The 21990-nt window shown below is 44.9% G+C and overlaps 1 protein-coding gene across 1 annotated transcript in view; it reads left to right on the top strand.

The window, feature by feature from the left end:
- Positions 1–21990, top strand: part of LOC119661164 (myotubularin-related protein 8) — a 167021-nt gene that overhangs the window by 35014 nt on the left and 110017 nt on the right. The window contains exon 3 of the mRNA XM_038070380.1: positions 18336–18498. Within this exon, the coding sequence (XP_037926308.1) occupies positions 18336–18498 (163 nt within the window). The remainder of the gene's footprint in view (positions 1–18335; positions 18499–21990) is intronic.

Below are 21990 nucleotides of genomic sequence, written 5' to 3'. Positions count from 1 at the left end.
TCTTTAACGGACTCATTCTCAGAAACTACCCAACCGAGAAATCTGAAAAAAATCGTGAAGGTGCCTCTTTATGGTGCCCAGGCCTCAAAATACTCTCCACATCGATATCTGTTCAAATTAAGTTAATAATAGTATAAGGCCTACAAATAAGTTCTGTCGGTTTTTTCTTTAAATTTGAAGCTTTATTGTGAAAAATTGGTTATACATTCATTGTTCAAAGTATTGCCCATCGCTAGCCACAACTTTCTTCCATCTTTCAGACAATTCATAGATACCATCGCGCCAAAAATTGGCCTGCTTGGCCGCTATCCACTCATCGAGCCATTTTTTGAGTTCGTCGTAATTGGAGAAGCGCTGGTCAGCCAAGCCATGCTGCATCGACCGGAACAAATGGTAATCAGAAGCAGCAATGTCTGGAGAGTACGGCGGGTGGGGTAGGACTTCCCATTTCAACGTTTCTAGATATGTTTTAACGGGCTGTGCAACATGTGGACGAGCATTGTCATGTTGCAAAATAACTTTATCATGCCTTTGCTGGTATTGCGGCCGTTTTTTCTTGAGTTCGCGGCTCAAACGCATCATTTGACGTCGGTAGAGTTTACCCGTGACCGTTTCGTTCGGTTTTAGCAGCTCATAGTATACCATACCCAGCTGGTCCCACAATATATAGACAGCATGATCTTCTCACCATGAATATTCGCTTTGGCCGTTGATGATGAGGCATGGCCGGGGTATCCCCACGTTGCCCGACGCTTGGGATTATCGTAATGGATCCACTTTTCATCGCCAGTAACTATTCGATGCAGAAAACCCTTCCTTTCTTGTCTTGGAGCAGATGTTCGCACGTGGAAAAACGGCGTTCGACGTCTCTTGGCTTCAGTTCATACGGAACCCGATTTCCGACCTTTCGGATCATTCCCGTTGCTTTTAAACGGTTGGAAATGGCTTGCTGAATGACTCCAAGTGTTTTTCCAAGTTCTTCTTCCGTTTGCGATGGATCTTGGTCGAGCAATGCCTCTCTTCAAAAATTGTTGGCCGTCCGGCGCGCTCTTCGTCTTCCAAGTCAAAATTGCCACTTTTAAACCGTCCAAACCACCTCTGACACGTTCGTTCAGATAGAGCATGGTCACCATAAACTTCCACCAAAATGCGATGACTTTCGGTTGCTTTTTTCTTCATATTGAAATAATGAATTAGAACTCCCCGCAAAAACACATTATTTGGTACACAATTGGCCATTTTCGTTGATGAAAAAAGTATTGTTGTTTACACTTCAATTAAATAATTTATACTGATGTTTGTGCCTATTGACAGTAGCTTTCCGATGAATGTTTGGAAATGTGGATCAATGGAATAAAAAACAAGCTACGCCATCTATTGTGAAAACCGACAGAACTTATTTGTAGACCTTATATATTAGCATATTTTTGGGCAAATTGAGTAAAACCCCCCTTATATTTATCTCAGAGTTAGTAGTATAAAATGTAAAATAATACTCTCTCTTCTACACTCAAATATACTCACACAAGAAGCAAAGAAAACATTTCATACCTGAAGCGCCCAGCTTCCGGTTTCCCGACTTGTTTTAAATGGGTGGTGGTGTAAATTTTAAAATGACGCTGCTGCGCCAACTTGCAGCATTATGTGGGATTCTCACCCACTAAAACCATCCCCACTTCTCCGTCCTTATTCTCGCGGGATCACGGTCGAATATTACTTCGCGAAGGGGACTCTGGTTTATACTAGCACAACTGAGTCACGCGTCTGTCGCGCTTTCCAAGCTCGTTCCAGTTCCTTCAGCTTTCTCTGTGTTGCAGTTACTGTTCCGTTTATCGCACTGCAATTATGGAGTCCCATACCTGCATTGAGAGCATCGTTTAACTTCCCTCTTTCATTCGCAAATCTCGGACAGTGGAACATAACATGCTGCGGATCCTCGGGTGTACCGGCACATTCGGGAGAGTCTGGAGACTCATCCAATCCGAAGCGATGCAAGTACTTCCTATATCCACCGTGTCCCGCAAGGAACTGTGTTAGGTGGTAATTCAATTCTCCATGTTTGCGTTTGATCCATCTCAAATACAAAGATCCAAGGGAATTCTAGTCAATACTTTACGGCTTTTACTGTTTCCATCGCGTAGAGCTCCACATCTTCTGGGAGTTTTGCCATAACAACCACAGCTAAGTCATCAGCAAAGCCGGCAATCGTAGTCCTCTCTGGGACTGGAAGAGCAAGCACCCCATTATACATGATATTCCACAAGAATGGACCAAGTACAGATCCCTGTGGTACCCCGGTTGTAAGAATGTACTCTTTGGACCCTCATCCGTCCCATAACAGAAAGTCCTCTCTGAAAAGTAGTTTTCCACCAAATTCGCTAAATATCCGAGGGCATCTATGTTAGTCAACGCCCCTTTAATTCTGCTCCATTTGGCCGAGTTGAATGCGATTTTAACATCCAGCTCCAAAACGGCACAAAAAGGCGCCAGAAATCGGTGTACCTTTTGGCTCGTTTACTACCATGCTAATTACGTCCACCGTAGAGCAGACACGTCGGAAACCAAATTGGCGTTCCGACCGACCATTCCTGGCTTCGACGATGGATAGGAGTCTGTTGTAGATGAATCTCTCCAGCAAGCAGATAGAACGATACAATGCTGGGTCTCCAGGTGATTTGCCAGGTTTCGGAAGTAGTGTAGCGGCGCATTCGGGAAAGTCTGGAGACTCATCCAATCCGAAGCGATGCAAGTACTTCCTGTATCCACTGTGTCCCGTAAGGAACTATGCTAGGTGGTAATTCAATTCTCCATGTTTGCGCTTGACCTATCTCTCAATGCACGGGATCAGTGTATGGGTCCATCGGTTTTTTTAGAAATTATCCCACCGCTGCTGCCATCTCCTGTACAGCTCCTACCTAGTGGCCTTTCGGAAGCCCGCAGTCACTTCGGCCGGATTTGCCCTCCTGCTCCGATAATGATAGTGGGACTTATCCGCTAGAAGATCCAAAGTGGAGGTCGGTGGATATACGGTCGTATCAAAGCCGGCCATCAAATACCTAGGGGTAATAATTGACACCAAATTGAGTTTTAGGGAACACCTAGAGTATGCATGCCAAAAGGCAGCCAGTACTACCACGGCACTTGTAAAAATGTTGCCAAATATTGATGGACCAAAACATTGCCGGAGGTTGGTGCTGACCGGAGTGGTGCGCTCCATCCTGCTCTACTCGTCGCCTGTTTGGGCAGAGGCGCAAACTCTCAGAGACGGAAGCAGGTGAATCGATTTACCGGCTGATGGCTTTGAGGGTTTGCAATGCTTTTAGAACCACATGAGATGAGGCAGTATTGGTGGTGGCAGGCATGATCCGTGTTAACATTCTGGCCAAAGAAATGAGTGTCCTGTACCATGCAAGACGTATGGAGGCGCACGCACAGCGTAGAAATGCGGCAAGGTCAGAGTCGCATGATTTCTGGCAACGCAGATAGGACGTGTCTACGAAGGGTCGGTGGACGCACAGGCTCATTCCCAACATTAGGGTGTGGCTTGAGCAAAAACATGGGGAAACCAACTACCACATTACCCAGTTTCTCACGGGACACGGTGGTTGCTACAAGCAATATCTGCACCGCTTTGGGTTCGATGATTCTCCAAATTGTCCCAGATGCGAAGGCATACCGGAGGATCCAGAGCATGAGATGTTTCACTGCCCACGATTTGCGATCGAGAGAAGGACCTTAAACCAGGTGCTGGGCAGGAGCGTGACCACGGAGAGCTTGGTTACTGAGATGGTGGAGTCCGAGGAGAAGTGGCTTGCGGTTGGCTCCGCAATCATCCAACTGCAGGAGGAGTTGCTGAAGGAACAGAGAAGGAGGAAAGCGGCAGATTGGAGAAGGATGTGTGCCTAAGAGGAAACCTATCTCGCGAAGTAATGCCTTAATGGTGGAGAGACCGGGGGTGCTTTTTAGTGGGTGTGAATCCCACACGCGTCCGCTGTAGTTCCGACGTTCGGGCGGCGGAGCTGGGGCGGACGTGTCTTTCTAAGATTTTCCACCTCCGTGTACGCACAAAAATATATATATCAACTCCAGTTGTAGGTTATGCAACTGTGAAGAGGAGACCATCCAGCACATAACATCTGCGTGCAGGATGTTGAGCGGTACCGAGTACACCAATCGTCATAACTCCGTCTGCAAGATTCTCCATCAAAACCTTGCGTTGAAGTATAACTTAGTGGCAACCTACCATCCTTACTATAAGTATACTCCGCAGAGAATCTTGGAAAATGATCGGGTCAAACTACTGTGGGATCACACTATTGCCACCGACCACAGTGTTAATCATAACAGACCCGATCTAGTTCTGCTTCTCAAGGAAGAACGAGCGTACTTTATAATCGATGTAGCCGTACCGTTGCACCGGAAAAACAGCACGAAAAAAATCCGGAACTACGGCAAACGATATGAAGCAAACTTGGAGAGTACAAAAGATCGAAGTAGTCCCAGCAGTAATTTCAGCGACGGGATTATTCCCGCAGAACATACATAAAGCGCTGAAAACGCTCGATCTTAGGGCTGGACTATACTTGGAGTTGCAAAAAGCGGTTATCCTTGCCACCTGTGCTATAGTCCGAAGAGTCCTGTCCGGTAACAATCTGACCTAATGGGTTTCAGTCTTGATCCGCACTGTCTTCGATATAAGATCCATGTCTCTGTAGTGTAGAACCTCCGCGTCATTGGCTGAAATGTTTGCGACAATCGGGATGTAGTAATACATTTTCGCATGGTCGCACACACTTTGCGTTAAAACACATCATCGCTGTGATGCGGGCCTTTGGATGTTGCATCCAGCCCATCCTTAGGTTGGTCGCCCCTCGGTCCGGTTGGACGGGAAGAGGGTCCGTGGGCTTTTTTAACTTTATATATATATATTTTTTTCTTTTTTATGGATGGAGGTGGAAATCTTAGAAAAACCCTGCTGCGCCAGGTTGCAGCAGTGTGTGGGATTCGCACCCACTAAAACCACCCCCACTGTTCCGCCCCTCCCCGCGGGACCACCGTGAAGTATTACTTCGCGGGGAGGCTCTGGTTCGCTATACCAGCTCGTCCATGTCGCGTCTCCGTTGCGCCGCCTTCCGAGCTCGATCCAACTCCAGGAGTTTCGTCTGCAACACGGCTACTGCCTCATTTACCGCCATCCAATTTTCCTCCGACTTCAGCACCTCTTCCACCAGGTTGGAGGGCTTGATGTTCGTACCTAAGATGCTGTTCAACCTCCTTTTCTGCTGCAGAAATCTGGGACAATGGAACATAACGTGCTCCGGGTCCTCGGGTGTAGCACCGCATTCAGGACAGTTGAGAGACTCGTCCAACTCGAAGCGATGCAAGTACTTCCTATAACCACCGTGTCCCGTAAGGAACTGTGTCAGATGGTAATTCAATTCTCCGTGCTTTCGGTTGACCCATTTCTCGATACATGGGATCAATATATGGGTCCACCGGCCCTTGTCGGAGTTATCCCACCGTTGTTGCCACTTGCCACACAACTCTTTCCTGATGGTTTTTCGGAAATCCGCATTCACCTCGGCTGGATATGCCTTCCGTTTTTCGTAGAGCCAGTGTGCCTCGCTCGCTAGAAGAGCTATAGGGATCATTCCCGCGATGACACACACTGCCTCCGTCGACACCGTCCTAAATGCGCTGCACACCCTTAGCGCAATTGACCGGTATGCCGAACTTATCTTCCTCCGGTTGACAACGTGGTTCAACACTCCCGCCCAGACAGGGGCCGCGTATAGTAGGATCGACCTCACCACTCCCGCGATGAGTAACCTGCGACTATACTTCGGCCCTCCCACGTTAGGTATCATCCTTGCAAGGGCTGAGCTGGCATTTGCTGCCTTCTCTCGCGCATAATCCAAGTGTCCCTTGAAACTCAGCTTGGCATCCATCATCACCCCCAGGTATTTGACAACCGATTTTGAGACGACCTCACGATTACCAACCCGGATGGTAACCGTGTTATTCTTCCTACGGTTGGTAATGAGGACCGCCTCCGTCTTTTCGTCCACCAGGTCCAGCTTGGCCATTCGTAACCATGACTTGATGGTATGAATGGCTTCATTTGCATAAAGCTCCACGTCCTCGGGATGCTTTGCAATTGCAACTACCGCCAGGTCGTCCGCAAAACCAATCAGCGTTGTCTCCTCCGGCACGCGAAGACCAAGCACTCCGTCGTACATTATGTTCCATAGTAGCGGTCCCAATACAGAACCTTGAGGCACACCTGCTGTCACAATGTACTCCTTCGGCCCGTCGTCCGTCTCGTACCAGAGAAGTCTGACCGAAAGGTAACTCTCGATTAGCCGAGCCAAGTAGCCAGGAACACCCAGTTTGGTCAAAGCGCCTTTAATCCAGCCCCAGTTGGCTGAGTTAAAAGCATTTTTGACGTCCAGTGTCACCAGAGCATACCATTTGCCCAGGGCCATTGCATTTCGAGCCAATTCCACGACCTTTGCTACTGCATCGACCATAGAACGGACTCGCCGAAACCCATATTGCCGCTCTGAAAGATCACCCGCAAGCTCGATGAATGGGAGCAGCCTGTTGTATATCACCCTCTCCAAGATCTTCCCCATGGTGTCTAAGAGACAAATAGGGCCGAGTGGTTTTTGGGGCTTAAATAGCAACACCTGCTTCTGCCTCTTCCACTGGGCGGGAAATACTGCTTCCGCCATGCACGATTCGAATGTGCTTGCGAACCACCTTGGTCTGGCCTTGACCGCCACCTTCAGAGCCTTGTTCGGAATTCCGTCAAATCCCGGAGCCTTGCTATCCCCAGTACGTTTGCAGATTTCCCAAAGTTCCTCTTCGGTAACATCAGGGATCGAGAAGACGTCCTGCTGAGCTGCCAATTGGGGTTCTCTTTCCTCCTGTTCCTGCTGCGGGAAAAGAGTTGTAATTATTTGCAACAAGAGCCGTGGGCATGTCACTTGAGGTGATTTTTGCCCGCGGATCTTCTTCATTACAACTTGGTAGGCTGTACCCCACGGATTCGTATAAGTCTCCATGCAGAGCTTCTGGTAGCATTCCCGCTTGCTTCTCCGAATGACCTTCTTAAGGTTGCTTCGCAGATCCCTGTATTCCTCCTCACGCTCCTAGTGCTCCCGCCTTCCCCTTGTCCTATGGGAAAGTCTCCTCGCTCGGAGACAAGAGGATCTCAAGGCAGCGATCTCCGTGTTCCACCAGTAGTTTAGCCTCTTGCCGTGGTGCAAATGTCGTCGTGGCATCGTAGCGTCGCATGCTTCGGTTACACGCTGAGACAGCTGTGTGACCCTTTCCACTGCTGTTTCATCCGGATCATGGGCACCCTCCAATGCGGCCAGGAATGTCTCTTCATCGAAAGCTCCGATAGACCAGTCAGCTGCTTTAGCCTTTCTATCTCCAGAGCGTCGTTGACTTCCTGAATGGCCTGTCTTCCGCACGCCCAGATTGCGGCGTTGCCAGACGCATCCACCGCCCAAGTCGCATTGCCGTGGTTTCTGTACGGTTCGCAAATTACCGCGACATCCACATTCGACTCTTGAATGGTTTGCGAGAGCAGGTCCTGTGCGGTTCAGCTCCCTCCTATATACCGGACATCTGCTGCTTCCCGCAACATGCCGGTCGTCCACGCCCTCTTTCCCACTACATAGCATACACCGTGGATCTCCGGTGCAATCTTTGATGAGGTGGCCCTCTTCCCCAGACTTCCTGCAACTTCTCGACCTATCATGCTCACTAGTGCATGCCGCCGCAAAATGGCCGAAATCGAGGCATCTGAAGCATCTCTTTAGAGATATTTGCTCCCTGAGCCTGCACACGACCCAACCTACTCTTACCTTGCCCGCGGTAATTAACTTAATAGCTGATTCCGCCGGCAAACTAATAATAGCGGTCTGTGTGCCGCCATATGCCTTCTTCATCCTTTTTATGGCACTCTGGTCTATATCGCTAAGGTTGAACTGTTGCTTTAGCGCAGCACAGATGTCCTCCCGTAAGGTGACCTCATCTAGGTCCTTACATGCAACCACTATCTCCTGTTTCCGAGCTCTTACCTCAGCTTCCTCTCCTAGTACCTTTTCCACCTTCCCGCGGAAGTTATCGGCCGACTTGTCGGCGGATCTACTTAACTCCAGCATCAGATCCCCTCTCTGTGTTCGCCTGATACGGCTTACACTATCCCCCAAATCCATCAGTTCCGGGTCTGACTTCACCTTTCGGAGGATGTCGACATAGGACATATTTCCCTTCTTGGAAATAATTATTATTTCCGGGCGGAGCATCTTTTTGTCCTTTTTCCTCTTGTTGCTCACCTTAGTCCATTGTTCGGGCCTCCGGGCGTTGGTTTCTTCCACTTTTGTAGGTGTTGTGGCTGCAATCGTGAGATTACCGACTTTCGCGGGTACTCTCGCCGGCTCCGCCTTCTTTGGTGAAGAGGCTTTTTTCTTCTTCGGGACTTGCTGTGGTCCTAGAGGCTCGCTGGTACCGTCTCTAGCCCGTTTTCCTTTCTTCCCGCCTGCCTTTTCATGGGGAGGCATCACCTGCGTTTCCCTTGTGGCCTTGCCACCTGACGCTTGGGAATTCTTTTCTTCGAGTGCCTTGATATAAGACAATTTAATGCCTCTTATCAAGGCTCGAATATTTTGGTGGATATTCCGCCTCTGCTTGATGACACAGTGCACAGTTCATTTATTCGTTCCCCGAGTGTAACGAACGCCATTCCCATATGTTCCCGTTTGCTTTCGCGTCTTGCGCCACAAGGAATGATATCGATCAAGGGACTATTCATGTTTCTTTCAGAGTCCCGCGACGAATCTCGACTACCAAAGGGAACCATGGCTCTCGGTAGTGATCTCCCAAGTTTCGAACTCGTCCTAAAAGGATCCGGTGTGAACCTAATTTCCACTCCACCATTATCTCTTGTAGCATTAGATGCCACAGTAGCCAAGTTTCCCACTACTGAGGCACTGCGGTCGTTGGATATCGACGGCGAAGAAAACCTCGAGGTGCTGAAGCAGATACTTGCGGTATGCTCCAATCGCATCCGTAGGTATCAAAAAAGCTTTCAGCGAAGGACAGACAACACCTTTTTCTTCCAGAACCAACGCGGATTTTATAAAAACCTCACCAACTCAAGTCGGGAAAGTAACCTCGATCTGGATCAGGCAGAAGACTTCTGGAGAAGTGTTTGAAGCGAACCTAGCCGTTGCAATTTAGAAGCAGCGTGGCTCCCACACCTTATGCGTTCATGCAAGGCCCTCCCCGAAATGACCATGTCTGACATTACTGAAGCTGACGTAGAAGCAGCCCTTGAAAAGACAGGTAATTGGAAAACGCTAGGAGTTGATAAGATTCACAACTTCTGGCTGAAGCGGTTCAAAATCATTTTAATCAGATGATTGTCGATCCGAAATTAGTTCCACAATTTTTCAACAAGGGGATAACTTTTCTCATCGCCAAGGAACAAGATGCCTCTTGCCCTTCAAAATGTCGACCGATTACTTGTCTTCCTACCATCGACAAGGTCTTCACTTCAGTTCTGTCCGCGAACATCTCAAAACACCTTGATGTTCATAAATTGATAGCTGAGGAGCAAAAAGGATGCGCAAAAGGCTCCCGAGACTGCAAAGAACAGCTTATAATCGATACGGTAGCTGTAAAGCAGGCTGTCCACCAAAAACGAAAGATCTCGACAGCCTACATCGATTATAAATCAGCCTTTGACTCCATATCACATTCGTGGTTACTACAAGTGCTACGCTTGTACAAAATCAACCCGAATCTGGTTCTTCTCCTCCGAGCAGTGATGAAGAATTGGAGCACCAAGCTATCGGTATCCTCACAACCATCAGGAGAGATACCAATCAGGCGTGGTATTTTCCAAGGTGACTCTCTAAGCCCACTGTGGTTTTGTTTGGCTTTGAATCCACTATCCCATCTTTTGAAAGCAAATACGGGTTCCAAGTCAAGCATGGCATATTGTCGAAACGTACATTAAGTCATTTGATTAATATTGACGAAATCAAATTGTATGCCAAAGACGAGAACCAACTTCGTTCTTTGCTGGACATCACCATCCAGTTCAGCAGGGATATCGGTGTGTTTTCCCCGAACAATTGTTTTTATGCGACACTTCTCCAAACCCAGCTGCATGCCGATATCCCTGCTGAACTGGATGGTGATGTCCAGCAAAGAACGAAGTTGGTTCTCCTCTTCGGCATACAATTTGATTTCGTCAATATACATCAAATGACTTAATGTACATTTCGACAATATGCCATGCTTGACTTGGAACCCGTATTTGCTTTCAAAAGATGGGATAGTGGATTCAAAACCAAACAAAACCACAGTGGGCTTAGAAAATCGCCTTCGAAAATACCACGCCTGATTGGTATCTCTCCTGATGTTTGTGGGGATACCGATGCTCCAGTTCTTCATCACTGCTCGGAGGAGAAGAACCAGATTCAGGTTGATTTTGTACAAGCGTAGCACTTGTAGTAACCACGAATGTGATATGGAGTCAAAGGCTGATTTATAATCGATGTAGGCTGTCGAGATCTTTCGTTTTTGGTGGACAGCCTGCTTTACAGCTACCGTATCGGAGGGCCTTGCATGAACGCATAAGGTGTGGGAGCCACGCTGCTTCTAAATTGCAACGGCTAGGTTCGCTCCAAACACTTCTCCAGAAGTCTTCTGCCTGATCCAGATCGAGGTTACTTTCCCGACTTGAGTTGGTGAGATTTTTATAAAATCCGCGTTGGTTCTGGAAGAACAAGGTGTTGTCTGTCCTTCGCTGAAAGCTTTTTTGATAGCTACGGATGCGATTGGAGCATACCGCAAGTTTCAGCTTCAGCACCTCGAGGATTCCTTCGGTTGGCATATCATTGGACAGATGGTAGTTTCCAATGATGGTCGCAACGCATCTGTACACTCTTGGTGATGGATTTCCAAGGAGTGCTTGCGTGACACAACTAATATCCTTTCTCCGATCAGCATTCTGTCAACGGCAGCAATGATGTTAGTAGTTGCCGAAGTAAATTTCAGTTTTGGGATCTTTGGCCTAGCGTCTGGGAGAATCTCAGCATACTCTGTGAATACGACCTAGAATGCGGTCAAAGCCTCCTTATAAATTGGGTCGACATCCCCATCACTAAGCTTCTCCTGATTACTGGGTTCATGGAATGCCTTATAAGTGGAGTATTCATATTGCTCCTTTGTTCAGTCCAGTAAGTTGTGACTCCAAACCGAGCTCAAGTGAAACCTCTTGGAATCTTTGTTGCCTAGTTGGTAGGGCAACTCGATTATTTTTCACTAGCAACCGGTATTGATTGACAACGTTCTGCTCCGGAACATGACTTAGTTCCGGGAAGTGGGTTATGAACGCGTCATGGAGTCGGTGTCTGTACCCTGATGGATTCCGTTCCAAATCCGTGAAAGGATTACATTGAAAGGATTACATCCTGATCAGGCATTTGATAAAATAAAATGACGAAACCGATCATCACAAGCCGACCCCGCTTGTGAACTGAAGGCTGAAGAAAAAGAAAAAGATGTGAGGAGCGACGAGTGCACGACAGCTCCGTGTAATATAACTAAAAATTCCATTGCCCTCTATTTTCTAGAAAGCGATTTAAATAAATCATTTGATGGAAAGCCCTGTGTTGATAATAGTCAATCTCATACGCTTCACGCTCTTAATATTGTTAGCGAATGAAAACAATTTAACCAACATCAAATATAAACAAGTCGGGAAACCGGAAGCTGGACGCTTCAGGTACGAAAGGTTTTGTGTATTTCTTAGTACGTAGCACGTAATATATCCATATATTATGTGAGAGTATCCACTTTCGGGTGATATTGACATTCATAGTCTTCAATTTTCAAAGAAGCAACAAATTTGAGGTATTATAACTTTGTTAGTAATAGTGCGATTTCCGCCAAATTTAGTAAGATCATGCTCTATATTATAGCCTATATTACTACATTACTACATTCATGGTACTAGGATGAACTTAAGGGGGGTTGCTAACCAATTACAAAAAATTGTAGTAATATACTATTATTAACTTTATCTAAGCAGACATCGGCATGGAAGGTATTTCGGAGCCTAGGCACCATATAGTGGCAGCCTCCTGATTTTTTTCAGATTTTTCGGTTGGATAGTTTCCGAGAATGGCTCCCTTAAAGAACCCCCCGCGCTCCCCACCCTTCCAACGAATGTCAAAGCTAAGATCGGCTTTGAAAAGTACTAATCGAGACCTTTAATTTGATACCCCACATGACTATATTTGATGAAAAAAAAATTTACACCTCCCTTTTGCATGTATGGGGACCCCCCCTTAGATTCGTATAAGGATGTAGTTGACTGTATGCGTGAGCCATCACAGTTCCCACCTTTCTGCGAAATTTGGTGTCAATCGCTATAACCGTCTCCGAGAAAAATGCGTGTGACGGACAGACAGACAGACAGTAAACCGATTTTAATAAGGTTTTGTGTTTGTATGGCTTAGAATGCTGTTAATTAGCACGAAATTGATAAGTTTGAACTGCTATAACTTTCCCACTAATAGTTGGATTTTCATGAAACCTGGCATGTCTATGCACAAGGCTGTCCTCTATGTCGGTGCAAAATTTAGTACACTTAGGATGAACTTAAGGGGAGTTTTTTAGTCTATTTCTAAAAGTTGATAATATACTATTAGTAAATTTTTTGAGCAGATACCGTAATGGGACATCTCTCGAAGATTAGAATTCGCATAAGTGTTGTTTCGCATAAGTTAAAAAGGGCTGCAGATAAATACATTCTTCATAAATGTGACTTTAATATTCCACGCGAATGTCAATTATTCCGGGTAATTATGACGTCAGCATCAGATTTGCATGGCTTTGGAAGCAGTAAACTCGCGCGAAATTGCTAAGTTTGAACTGCTATAACTTTGGCGTTAATTGCCTGATTTCCATGAAATTTAGCACATATATACGAAATATTGTCCCCTATGCTGGTACAAAATTCGGAAATCCTGGGATGAATTTAAGGGGGGTTTTTCAGTAAATTTCTAAAAAGTAGTAATATACTATTAGTAAGTTTATTTGAGCAGATATCGGAATGGGACATATTTTGAGGCCTAGATTCCATCTAGGCGCACCACCCTGATTTTTTTTTGGATTTTTAGGTTGGGTAGTTTCCGAAAATGAGTCCTGTCTCACTTCAAGTGCGTACATGTGCGTGCATGTTTGAAGGAGTGTTTCCCACTCAGTGGAAAATGCAGAGGTTGGTTCGCGTGCGAAGCCCCAAAAACCCCTTGGCGCACCCTCTTCATATCGCCCTATCTGTCTTTTAGATACTATGGGGAGGGTGATATACAGCAGGCTGCTTTCGATTGTCGCGCTAGTGGTTTATCGGAGCGACAGTACGGGTTTCGCAGAGTGCGGTCCACAATTGGCTGCCTTTAACTCGGCCAACTGGGGTTGGATTAAAAGTTTCGTGACCTCCACTTTCACTATCCACTTCTTGTAATCACTAAAACTCTTTATTTTCGTTTCTTAAAGGGTCATCCCGTGTGTCGGATCCGAGGAATCGAATTTTTTTTTGGCATCAATTGTATCTAGATATAGTGTAGAATATATGGGCAAAGTAATTTTTTGATATTCGGAGTCGTTCGGAAATTATAGTGTTAAACATGTGATAAGTCACACGCTAGATTTACGTCGATGTTGTAATGAAGCTCGTATTTATCGGTCCAAATGACGTTCGAATGAGTTCGCTAAGAGGATAAGAATTGAAGCCAAGGCCATACATGTGTTTCTTCAAGAAACCTAATGTTTATGGACTAGGTATGGCAGATTAATGGTCAGTTAAGGTTTTATAGCTAAAAATCGCATTCTACTTTTTAAATGCGTTTTTCTCGAAACTGCATGTTGAAAATCGGCTGCCACAATAGCCCAAAATCTATCCTACGAAATTCTTTGAAATTTTCAGAACTTATTCAGAACATATTTCTACGGTCTGCAAACTAGGATAATTGCGATTCATTCAGTAGTTTTTTTTATTCATTAAAGAAGCCTTAAAAAACCACCAAAATTCACAAAAAAAAAGTTTAACACGACACCAAAAATTTAGTTTTTAATATTTTTTAATAATCCTAGTTTGCGGACTGTAGTTAAGTCTGAAGGTTAAAATGCCGTTTACTTCTTTTTTTTAAGATGATCGCAGCGCCCTCTAGCGTGCAGCATGTGAAACACCACCAGGACGTAGAACTGTATGCAAGCGAAACCATTCATGCCATCAAAGCATGGTTCGAAATGGTGAAATTGGACCTGGCGGAAGATAAGACCGAGGCGGTCCTTGTTACCAATCGCACGGGAAAAAACACTGTCAAAATCCGGGTTGGGAATCACGAGGTCGTTTAAAAATCAATCATTAGATACTTGGAGGTAATTATCAATGCCAAATTGAGCTTCAAGAGACAGTTAAATCCTTGAGTGCTCCGCTGAGACAAGCAACAATGGTAACAGTCTATACCAAGTGCATGGGTTAGCATTCATACTGGTGGATGCAAGACATACCTAAATCTCTACCGAACTAAGGAGTACGGCACCCGTGTTGAAACGCAACACCACGCCGAGGCCCGAAGATCTCTTCTCGCTTGAGCATAACCACAACCCCCATGAAACTCCCACTAGGGGCCTACCACAAATAACCGAGCTGTACTCAAATACAACGAGGTAGGAGAGTCCAGGAGCTATCCCGGTTAGCATGGTATCAGTATACCCCTGTGTAAGGTTTCGTGGCCAATTACCACTTCAGATGAGTCTCCGTGCAGACTCGGGTCTGATCGCCCTAATTAGGCTTTTGGAGCATTCGCCTACTGCATCACGGCCGGCAAACCAAAGTGAGTACAGCGTCTCCCGGTGCCACCACTTTGGAGGTCCTCTTCGGCCACATGGTTTTGCTTTGGCCGACAGGGTTGCTGCCCCGTCATCCTCACCGCCACCTCTGATCACCAGCTTCAAGGGACACCTGGACTATGCTCACGAAAAGGTAGCAAAGGCTAGCGCATCTGTAGCAAGGATGATGCCTAATATTAAGGGCCGAAATTTAGTCGCCGACTGCTTATCGCAGAGGTAGTGAAATCCATCCTACTATACGCGGTTCCTGTATGGGCATGCGCACTGGATAACACAATGAACCAGCGAAGGGTAAGTTCGGAATACCGGCCAATCGTGATGAGGGTGTGCAGTGCATATAGGACGGTATCAGGTGAGGCAGTGTGTGTCATCGTGGGAATGATTTCCTTGGATCTTCTAGCGAATGAGTCGCACATCCGGCCGAAGTGACTGCGGGCTTCCGAAAGGCCACTAGGTAGGAGATGGCAGCAACGGTGGGATACCCGATGGACCTATACACTGATCCCGTGTATTGAGAGATGGGTCAAGCGCAAACATGGAGAATTGAATTACCACCTAACAGTTCCTTACGGGACACAGTGGATATAGGAAGTACTTGCATCGCTTCGGATTGGATGAGTCTCCAGACTCTCCCGAATGCGCCGCTACATCCGAGGACCCGGTGCTTCCGAAACCTGGCAAACCACCTGGAGACCCAGCATCGTATCGTTCTATCTGCCTGCTGGATACAATAGGGAAAATGATGCTGGTGATCGTCGAAGCCAGGAATGGTCGGTCGGAACGCCAATTTGGTTTCCGACGTGTCTGCTCTACGGTGGACGTAATTAGCATGGTAGTAAACAAGGCAAAAGGTACATCGATTTCTGCCGCCTTTTGTGCCGGTTTGGAGCTGGATGTTAAAATCGCATTCAACTCGGCCAACTGGAGCAAAATTAAACAGGCGTTGACTGACATAGGTGCCCTCGGATATTTAGCGAATTTGGTGGAAAACTACTTTTCAGAGAGGACTCTCTGGGACGGGACGGATGAGGGCCCAAAGAGTACATTGTTACAACCGGGGTACCACAGGGATCTGTACTTGGTCCCCTCTTGTGGAATATCATATATAATGGGGTGCTTGTTCTTCCAGTCCCAGAGAGAACACCGATTGTCGGCTTTGCTGATGACTTAGCTGTGGTTGTTATGGCAAAACGCCCAGAAGATGTGGAGGTCTACGCGATGGAAACAATAAGAGCGGTAAAGTATTGGTTAGAAAGAGCCGGGCTGACTTTGGCGGACGCGAAAACGGAAGCAGTCTTAATAACCAACCAAGTCGGCTATCAATTATCTGGGGGCGACAATTCACACTAAATTGAGCTTTATGGAAAACCTAGAATATGCACGCCAAAAGGCAACCGATGCCACCAAGGCACTTGCAAAAATGTTGCCGCATATTGGTGTGTCGAAACACTGTTAGAGGTTGCTTCTAGCCGGAGTGATGCGTTCCATCCTGCTTTACTCATCACCTGTGTCGGCAGGGGCGCTTGCAAACTCTCAGAGACGGAAGCAGGTGAACTCGATTTAACGGCTGATGGCTTTGAGGTGTAAGGAAATGCGAGAGCTAACAGGGTCGTACAGTAAAGTGGGGCCGTCCGACCTATCCTCAAGTGATGGCAGGGAGCTAACGAAAGAGTCCAAATATAAAAGTTAAAAAACTCTAGGAATCGAAATTCCTTACCTAACGAAGCGGTGCGACCGTAGATAAGATGGCAATTTGTCCATATTGCAGGACACTTGCCGTGGTTGCTAAGTGGAGTGCTAAGGACGAGTGCCTAAGGGAAAGCCTACCCCGCGAAGTAATACCTATATGGTGGTCCCGCGGAGCTGAGGTTGGAGAAACCGGAGGTGGTTTTTAATGGGTGTGAATCCCACCCGTACCGCTGAAGCTCGGGCGTTTGGGCAACGGAGCTGGGGCGGACTTGCCTTTCTAAGATCTAAGGATGGGCTGAAGGCCATATCTAAAGACCCGCATCACAGTGATGATGCCTTTCAACGCAAACTGTGTGCCACCATGCGAAAATGTATTGCTACATCTCCGATTGTCGCAAACACTTTAAGCATAGATTTAAAATTTTAAATTGGAGACAGTACGAATCGAGCCCACTAGGCCAGACTATTACCGGACAGGACTCTTCGGACTATAGCACAGGTTGCAAGGATAATCGCTTTTTGCATCTCGATGTATAGTCCAGCCCTAAGATCAAGCGTTTTAAATTTTGTGGGACTAATCCCGTCCCTGAAATTACGACGGGGACTACTTTGAACTTTTGTAGTCTCCCAGTTTGCTTCATATCGTCCGCCAAGGGCCGATTTTTTCTAGTTGTTTTTTAACAATGTTCCGATCCAATGGTGCGGCTGTGTCGATTATGAAGCACGCTCGTTCTTCCTTCAGAAGCAGAACTAGATCGGGTCTGTTGTGATTAACACTGGCAATGTTCCACATTGAACAGTGTTTTGTTTGCAAAACAAAACCTTATTCAAATCGGTTCAATGTCTGTCTATTTGTCAATCCGTTTGTCTGTCGGTCGCACGCACTTTTCTCAGAAGCGGGTGTACCGATGGACACGAAATTTGGTGAGAAGGTGGAAACTGTGAACGCCCAGACATGTAGTGAGTGACTTCTTTCTACGTTGACATTCAGGTGGGGGTCCTCATCCATTCAAAAGGCGGGTGTACATTTTTTTTAATCAAATATAGTCAGGTTGGGTGTCAAATGAAACGCTTGATTAGCATTTTTCGATGGCGGTCTTGTTTTTGATATTTGTTGGAAACGCGTGGGGTGGGAGAGGTTGAAAATGATGATTTTTTAACGGACCCAAGTTGCCTCTATGTGGTGTCCAGGGCTGAAAAATATCTGCTTAAATTAAGTTAGTAACAGTATATTACTATATTTTTTGGGAAAATTGAGTAAAAACCCCCTTAGGTCTATCCTAGGATTATATATTTGTAGCAATATAGATTCTAGTGTGAAGCATGTTATCCCCAAGTTTAATCAAAATCATACTGTTACTAACAAAGTTACAGTAACTCAAAGTTGACCTTACCGTTTAATTTTACAGCAACTAACACTAAAGTGAGTAGTCTGACATGGTGGATGCATACACATAACGGGCTACGTACAAATGAGATAGTTCTGCACTCAAATATACTCACAGAAGAAACAAAACAAAATCTTTCATATCTGAAGCGCCGAGCTTTCGGTTTCCCAATTTCTTCTTATGTTAAAATCGTTGAATACTGACTACTATTATAATTTATTCATCATAATTATTATAAGATTCAACAAAAGAGAAAAGTTTGCGTGATAGTGTATGCTATAAAATAAAAAAAGTTTTTTTTCTGTTTTTCAGATTTTGCACATGCATATTGGCAGTGTGGAAAAACTTCCCTTGAGTACCACAGGTTCACCGCTTCTTATTAGATGCAAAACTTTTCTCTCAGTGACGTTTATTATTTCAAAAGACAGTGAATGTCATGACATATATACATCGCTTATCAAATTGCATCAACCAAGTGAGTATTTGTTGTTATTATTTCCATTGTATTCTTCCATTAAATTCAGTTTAACAAATATTTATAAAACAAGGGAAGTGATTAAAATTCACCCAAAATAAACCAGTGAAGTAATTTACTTCTCTGTGAATCAATGGTGAGCATTGAATCGCTCAATTTATTTAAAATTGTCTGTCGCGGCTTTTTGAGCACAATTAAATCAATTAGATGTACACACTGATAATATGTTAGTTTCAAATATTCGTATTGGCAATACAACTAAATCAAATCAGAATTCTAGACTAAATTCTGGCTAGTTTAATATTCTAAAATTTCACGTTATATCTAAACTATGATAATGGATGTAATTTTTACAATCATCGAACTGGCATGATCAATGCAATTCAATTTTTCGAGAGGATACTGTCAATATGCGAATTTAGAAACCTCTTTATAGCGCAATTCCATTGTGGCTAGAAATCATGACATTGGTACGTAATATCTTTCCTAGCATTATCTGTTTCCGGGATTGCAACTATCTTCCGTAGTGTAGCATATGTGATTTGATGCCCCGTATTTTGTAATAAAACTTGGAGTGGATGGATGTACAACACTTTTGTTGGATCGGGATTTGTAGGCTCATATTGCCGTCTCTTGCCTTGTCCTACCGGAGTTCCTTTAAATAAACCCTTCTCAGGGTCTGTGCTGGTTCAGTTCTTTCTGATATGGCATGAGAGACCGTTTCCTCCTCCTCCTTGCAGTCACAGAAGGCAGTAGCCATCTGTCTCCTGAAGTTGATTTGGTGTTTAGTGTAAAACAAAACCTTATTAAAATCGATTCACTGTCTGTCGGTTACACTCATTTTTCTCCAAAACGGCTGAATCGATTCAAACGAAATATGGTGGACAGATAGGAAGGAACTATTATAACTATAACCGACACAAATACCTAGAAATTCCGCAAGAAACTTATGTTCGAGTTGGTGATGTGGAAAATGCTCTTCAGTCCAAATTAACAGGGCTTTTGAAGCTGAGTCAAATCAGGGTAATAATCTCGGGCCAGCGCATTGCTGACCCCATTGCCTCCTATAGTGTACTACTGTAGTGTACCGTTACGGTCTTGAATGAAGTGCTCTAGCACACTTCAAGGCCCTGATCCAATATAGATTGTTGCACCAACGATTATTGTTTGAAGCTGGTACTGAAATCGCATTTCTAGCGAAGATTAAAATAAGCGCATTAACTGTATTCGCTATCCCTTCACTGGCGTATGCATTCGGAATATGGCTATAGACAAAGACCGACCTACAAAACTTTTAGTGGCGGATACGGACTACTATATCCAAATTCCGAATGTATCACCTGAATTCTCCCGTGGAGGGGATGAATCTGTCGCGGAAAATCGGATCCACAACACCACCACCAAGTCGACTCGATGTGCACTTGTTTTTACAGCAGAGTGCAACCGAGTTCTTTGCATGTGAATATTTATAAGACAGTTTATGGGCTGACTCCACTTAACTTGAACCTTTCAATCTGATTGAGTTGAATGAAGTCAGACCAAGAGCGCTTCGGGGAATGGAAGACAATTTGCGGTAAACACGTGAATTGTCTGTGGCAGTCGTTTGTCGATTGGCTTGTATGCCAGTTTGCTGAGAAAGGGATTTGTGTATGCCATTCAGAACAGCGTGGTCGCCACCCAAGCTTATAAAGAGCTCATATTTAAAGAGCGGATGGAAATGACAAATGCAGAATGTGAGACGTTGGACCATGTATCTAAGGCGATTCATCAACGCTTTGCATACAACTTGGACCGATCAAAGGAACATACCGGTTTACTGGTATGAAGGATTCTCCCCCTAACCTACCGGCGACCATCACCACCAGAGCCTATATACATTTTTAGGTAGGTAGAATCACTCGATCGAAGCATTTCGCTGTTAGTACTAGCATTTGGTGAAAACATCGTAATGGTATACTATAGGACTACAGTATAATGTAGGAGCAATAAAGTGAGTATTGCGCTCGGCTGTGATCATTATCATGATTCGATTCAGGTACTCATTCACAGCTGAGTGGACTGGCATCCGACAACCAGTCAAGATACAAATCCCTCTGCCGCCAGTAAGGTTTGAAGCGCGAACTTCTGTTAAGACAGCTTGGCGCGCTAACCATCTGTACATAATACTCGCTATGAATTCGAACGATTAATCTGCGATAGATTGTTCTCGATTGCCACAAAGGAAAGTGTTTCTCAAAAATTAGTTCGTATTTCAAAAACAAGTAGGGATACCGGAAGCCGAGTGCTTCAGGTATAAATGTTATATCTAAGAATACAAAAAATTCCGTCATATTTTGCCAAAATCCACACAAAAGCAAAATAAATCAACGACATAAATACTGTTTTCACCCTCAATAAACAAATATTGTCTATTACCGCATGACGATGCATGCATATATATGTGCACATCTCAATTAATGTAACGCATCTTCACGCATTTCCACTTGACTCCGTGCACAAAAACATACATACATATGTTGCGTATATAAATTAAAAACCGCTGGTAAGCAGGTACAGATGCCTATCCTACGGTTACTACTCCCCACAAGCTTTATTAGCATATACAAACCGGGAGTTATGGATACTCATATGCAAATAACTAAATAAGTCGGAGTACCGGGAGCTCGCGCTGCGCTTTCCAAATTACAAGCCATACGTACATATTATAGCCATAGATATTATGCTCACCCTAAACAAGCAAACTGCCTATTGCGGAATACTGTACATATATATGCACGTATATGAATTGGTCGTACCTATATTTCAAATTTACTTCGCACATATGTACATATATAGCACGTATCTTAAATACGATTGGATTAATCTACAAATACATCTATCTGAATTAGACACTACCCGCAAACTTCATTAGCACGCGTATACTTTGTACTTACACACACATATGTCTGTTTGGAGTAATTGATATTCATATACAAATGACTAAAAAACTAAAACAGAACAATTTTTTGAAACCCAATTCATATGAACTCACTTTGCTGTGGTATTAACGAATTGATATGTGATGATGACGTTATACACGTTGCAGAATGCACGAAATTCACAAAAAATGGCAAAGTTTCGCCCCTATAACTTTGTTAATAATAGTTGGGTTTTCTTCAAACTTGACCAAATTATGCATTATGTTATCCCCATACCGAATTTCATACTTTTGGGATAGACATAGGGACCCACCTGCCGGGTAAATTTCTAAAATGTGGAAATATACTGTTATTAACTTTATTTGTGCAGACATCGAAACCGGATGTATTTTGAGGCCTAGATGTACCGCTGTGATTTTTGTGATATTTTGAGCCCCCACTCCCCTACGTTTCACCCGATATCAAATATGGGACCAGTTTCGAAAAGTACTAATTGAGCCCTTTCATTTGATGCCCCACATGGCCACATTTTATGAAAAAAAAATGTTGCACCCTCCATTCAAATGTACGGGGA

The sequence above is a fragment of the Hermetia illucens genome, chromosome 1, assembly GCF_905115235.1.
Source record: "Hermetia illucens chromosome 1, iHerIll2.2.curated.20191125, whole genome shotgun sequence".
NCBI lineage: Eukaryota > Metazoa > Arthropoda > Insecta > Diptera > Stratiomyidae > Hermetia > Hermetia illucens.
The sequence above is the reverse complement of the archived record's forward strand: the minus strand, read 5'-3'. Positions and strand labels throughout refer to the sequence as shown.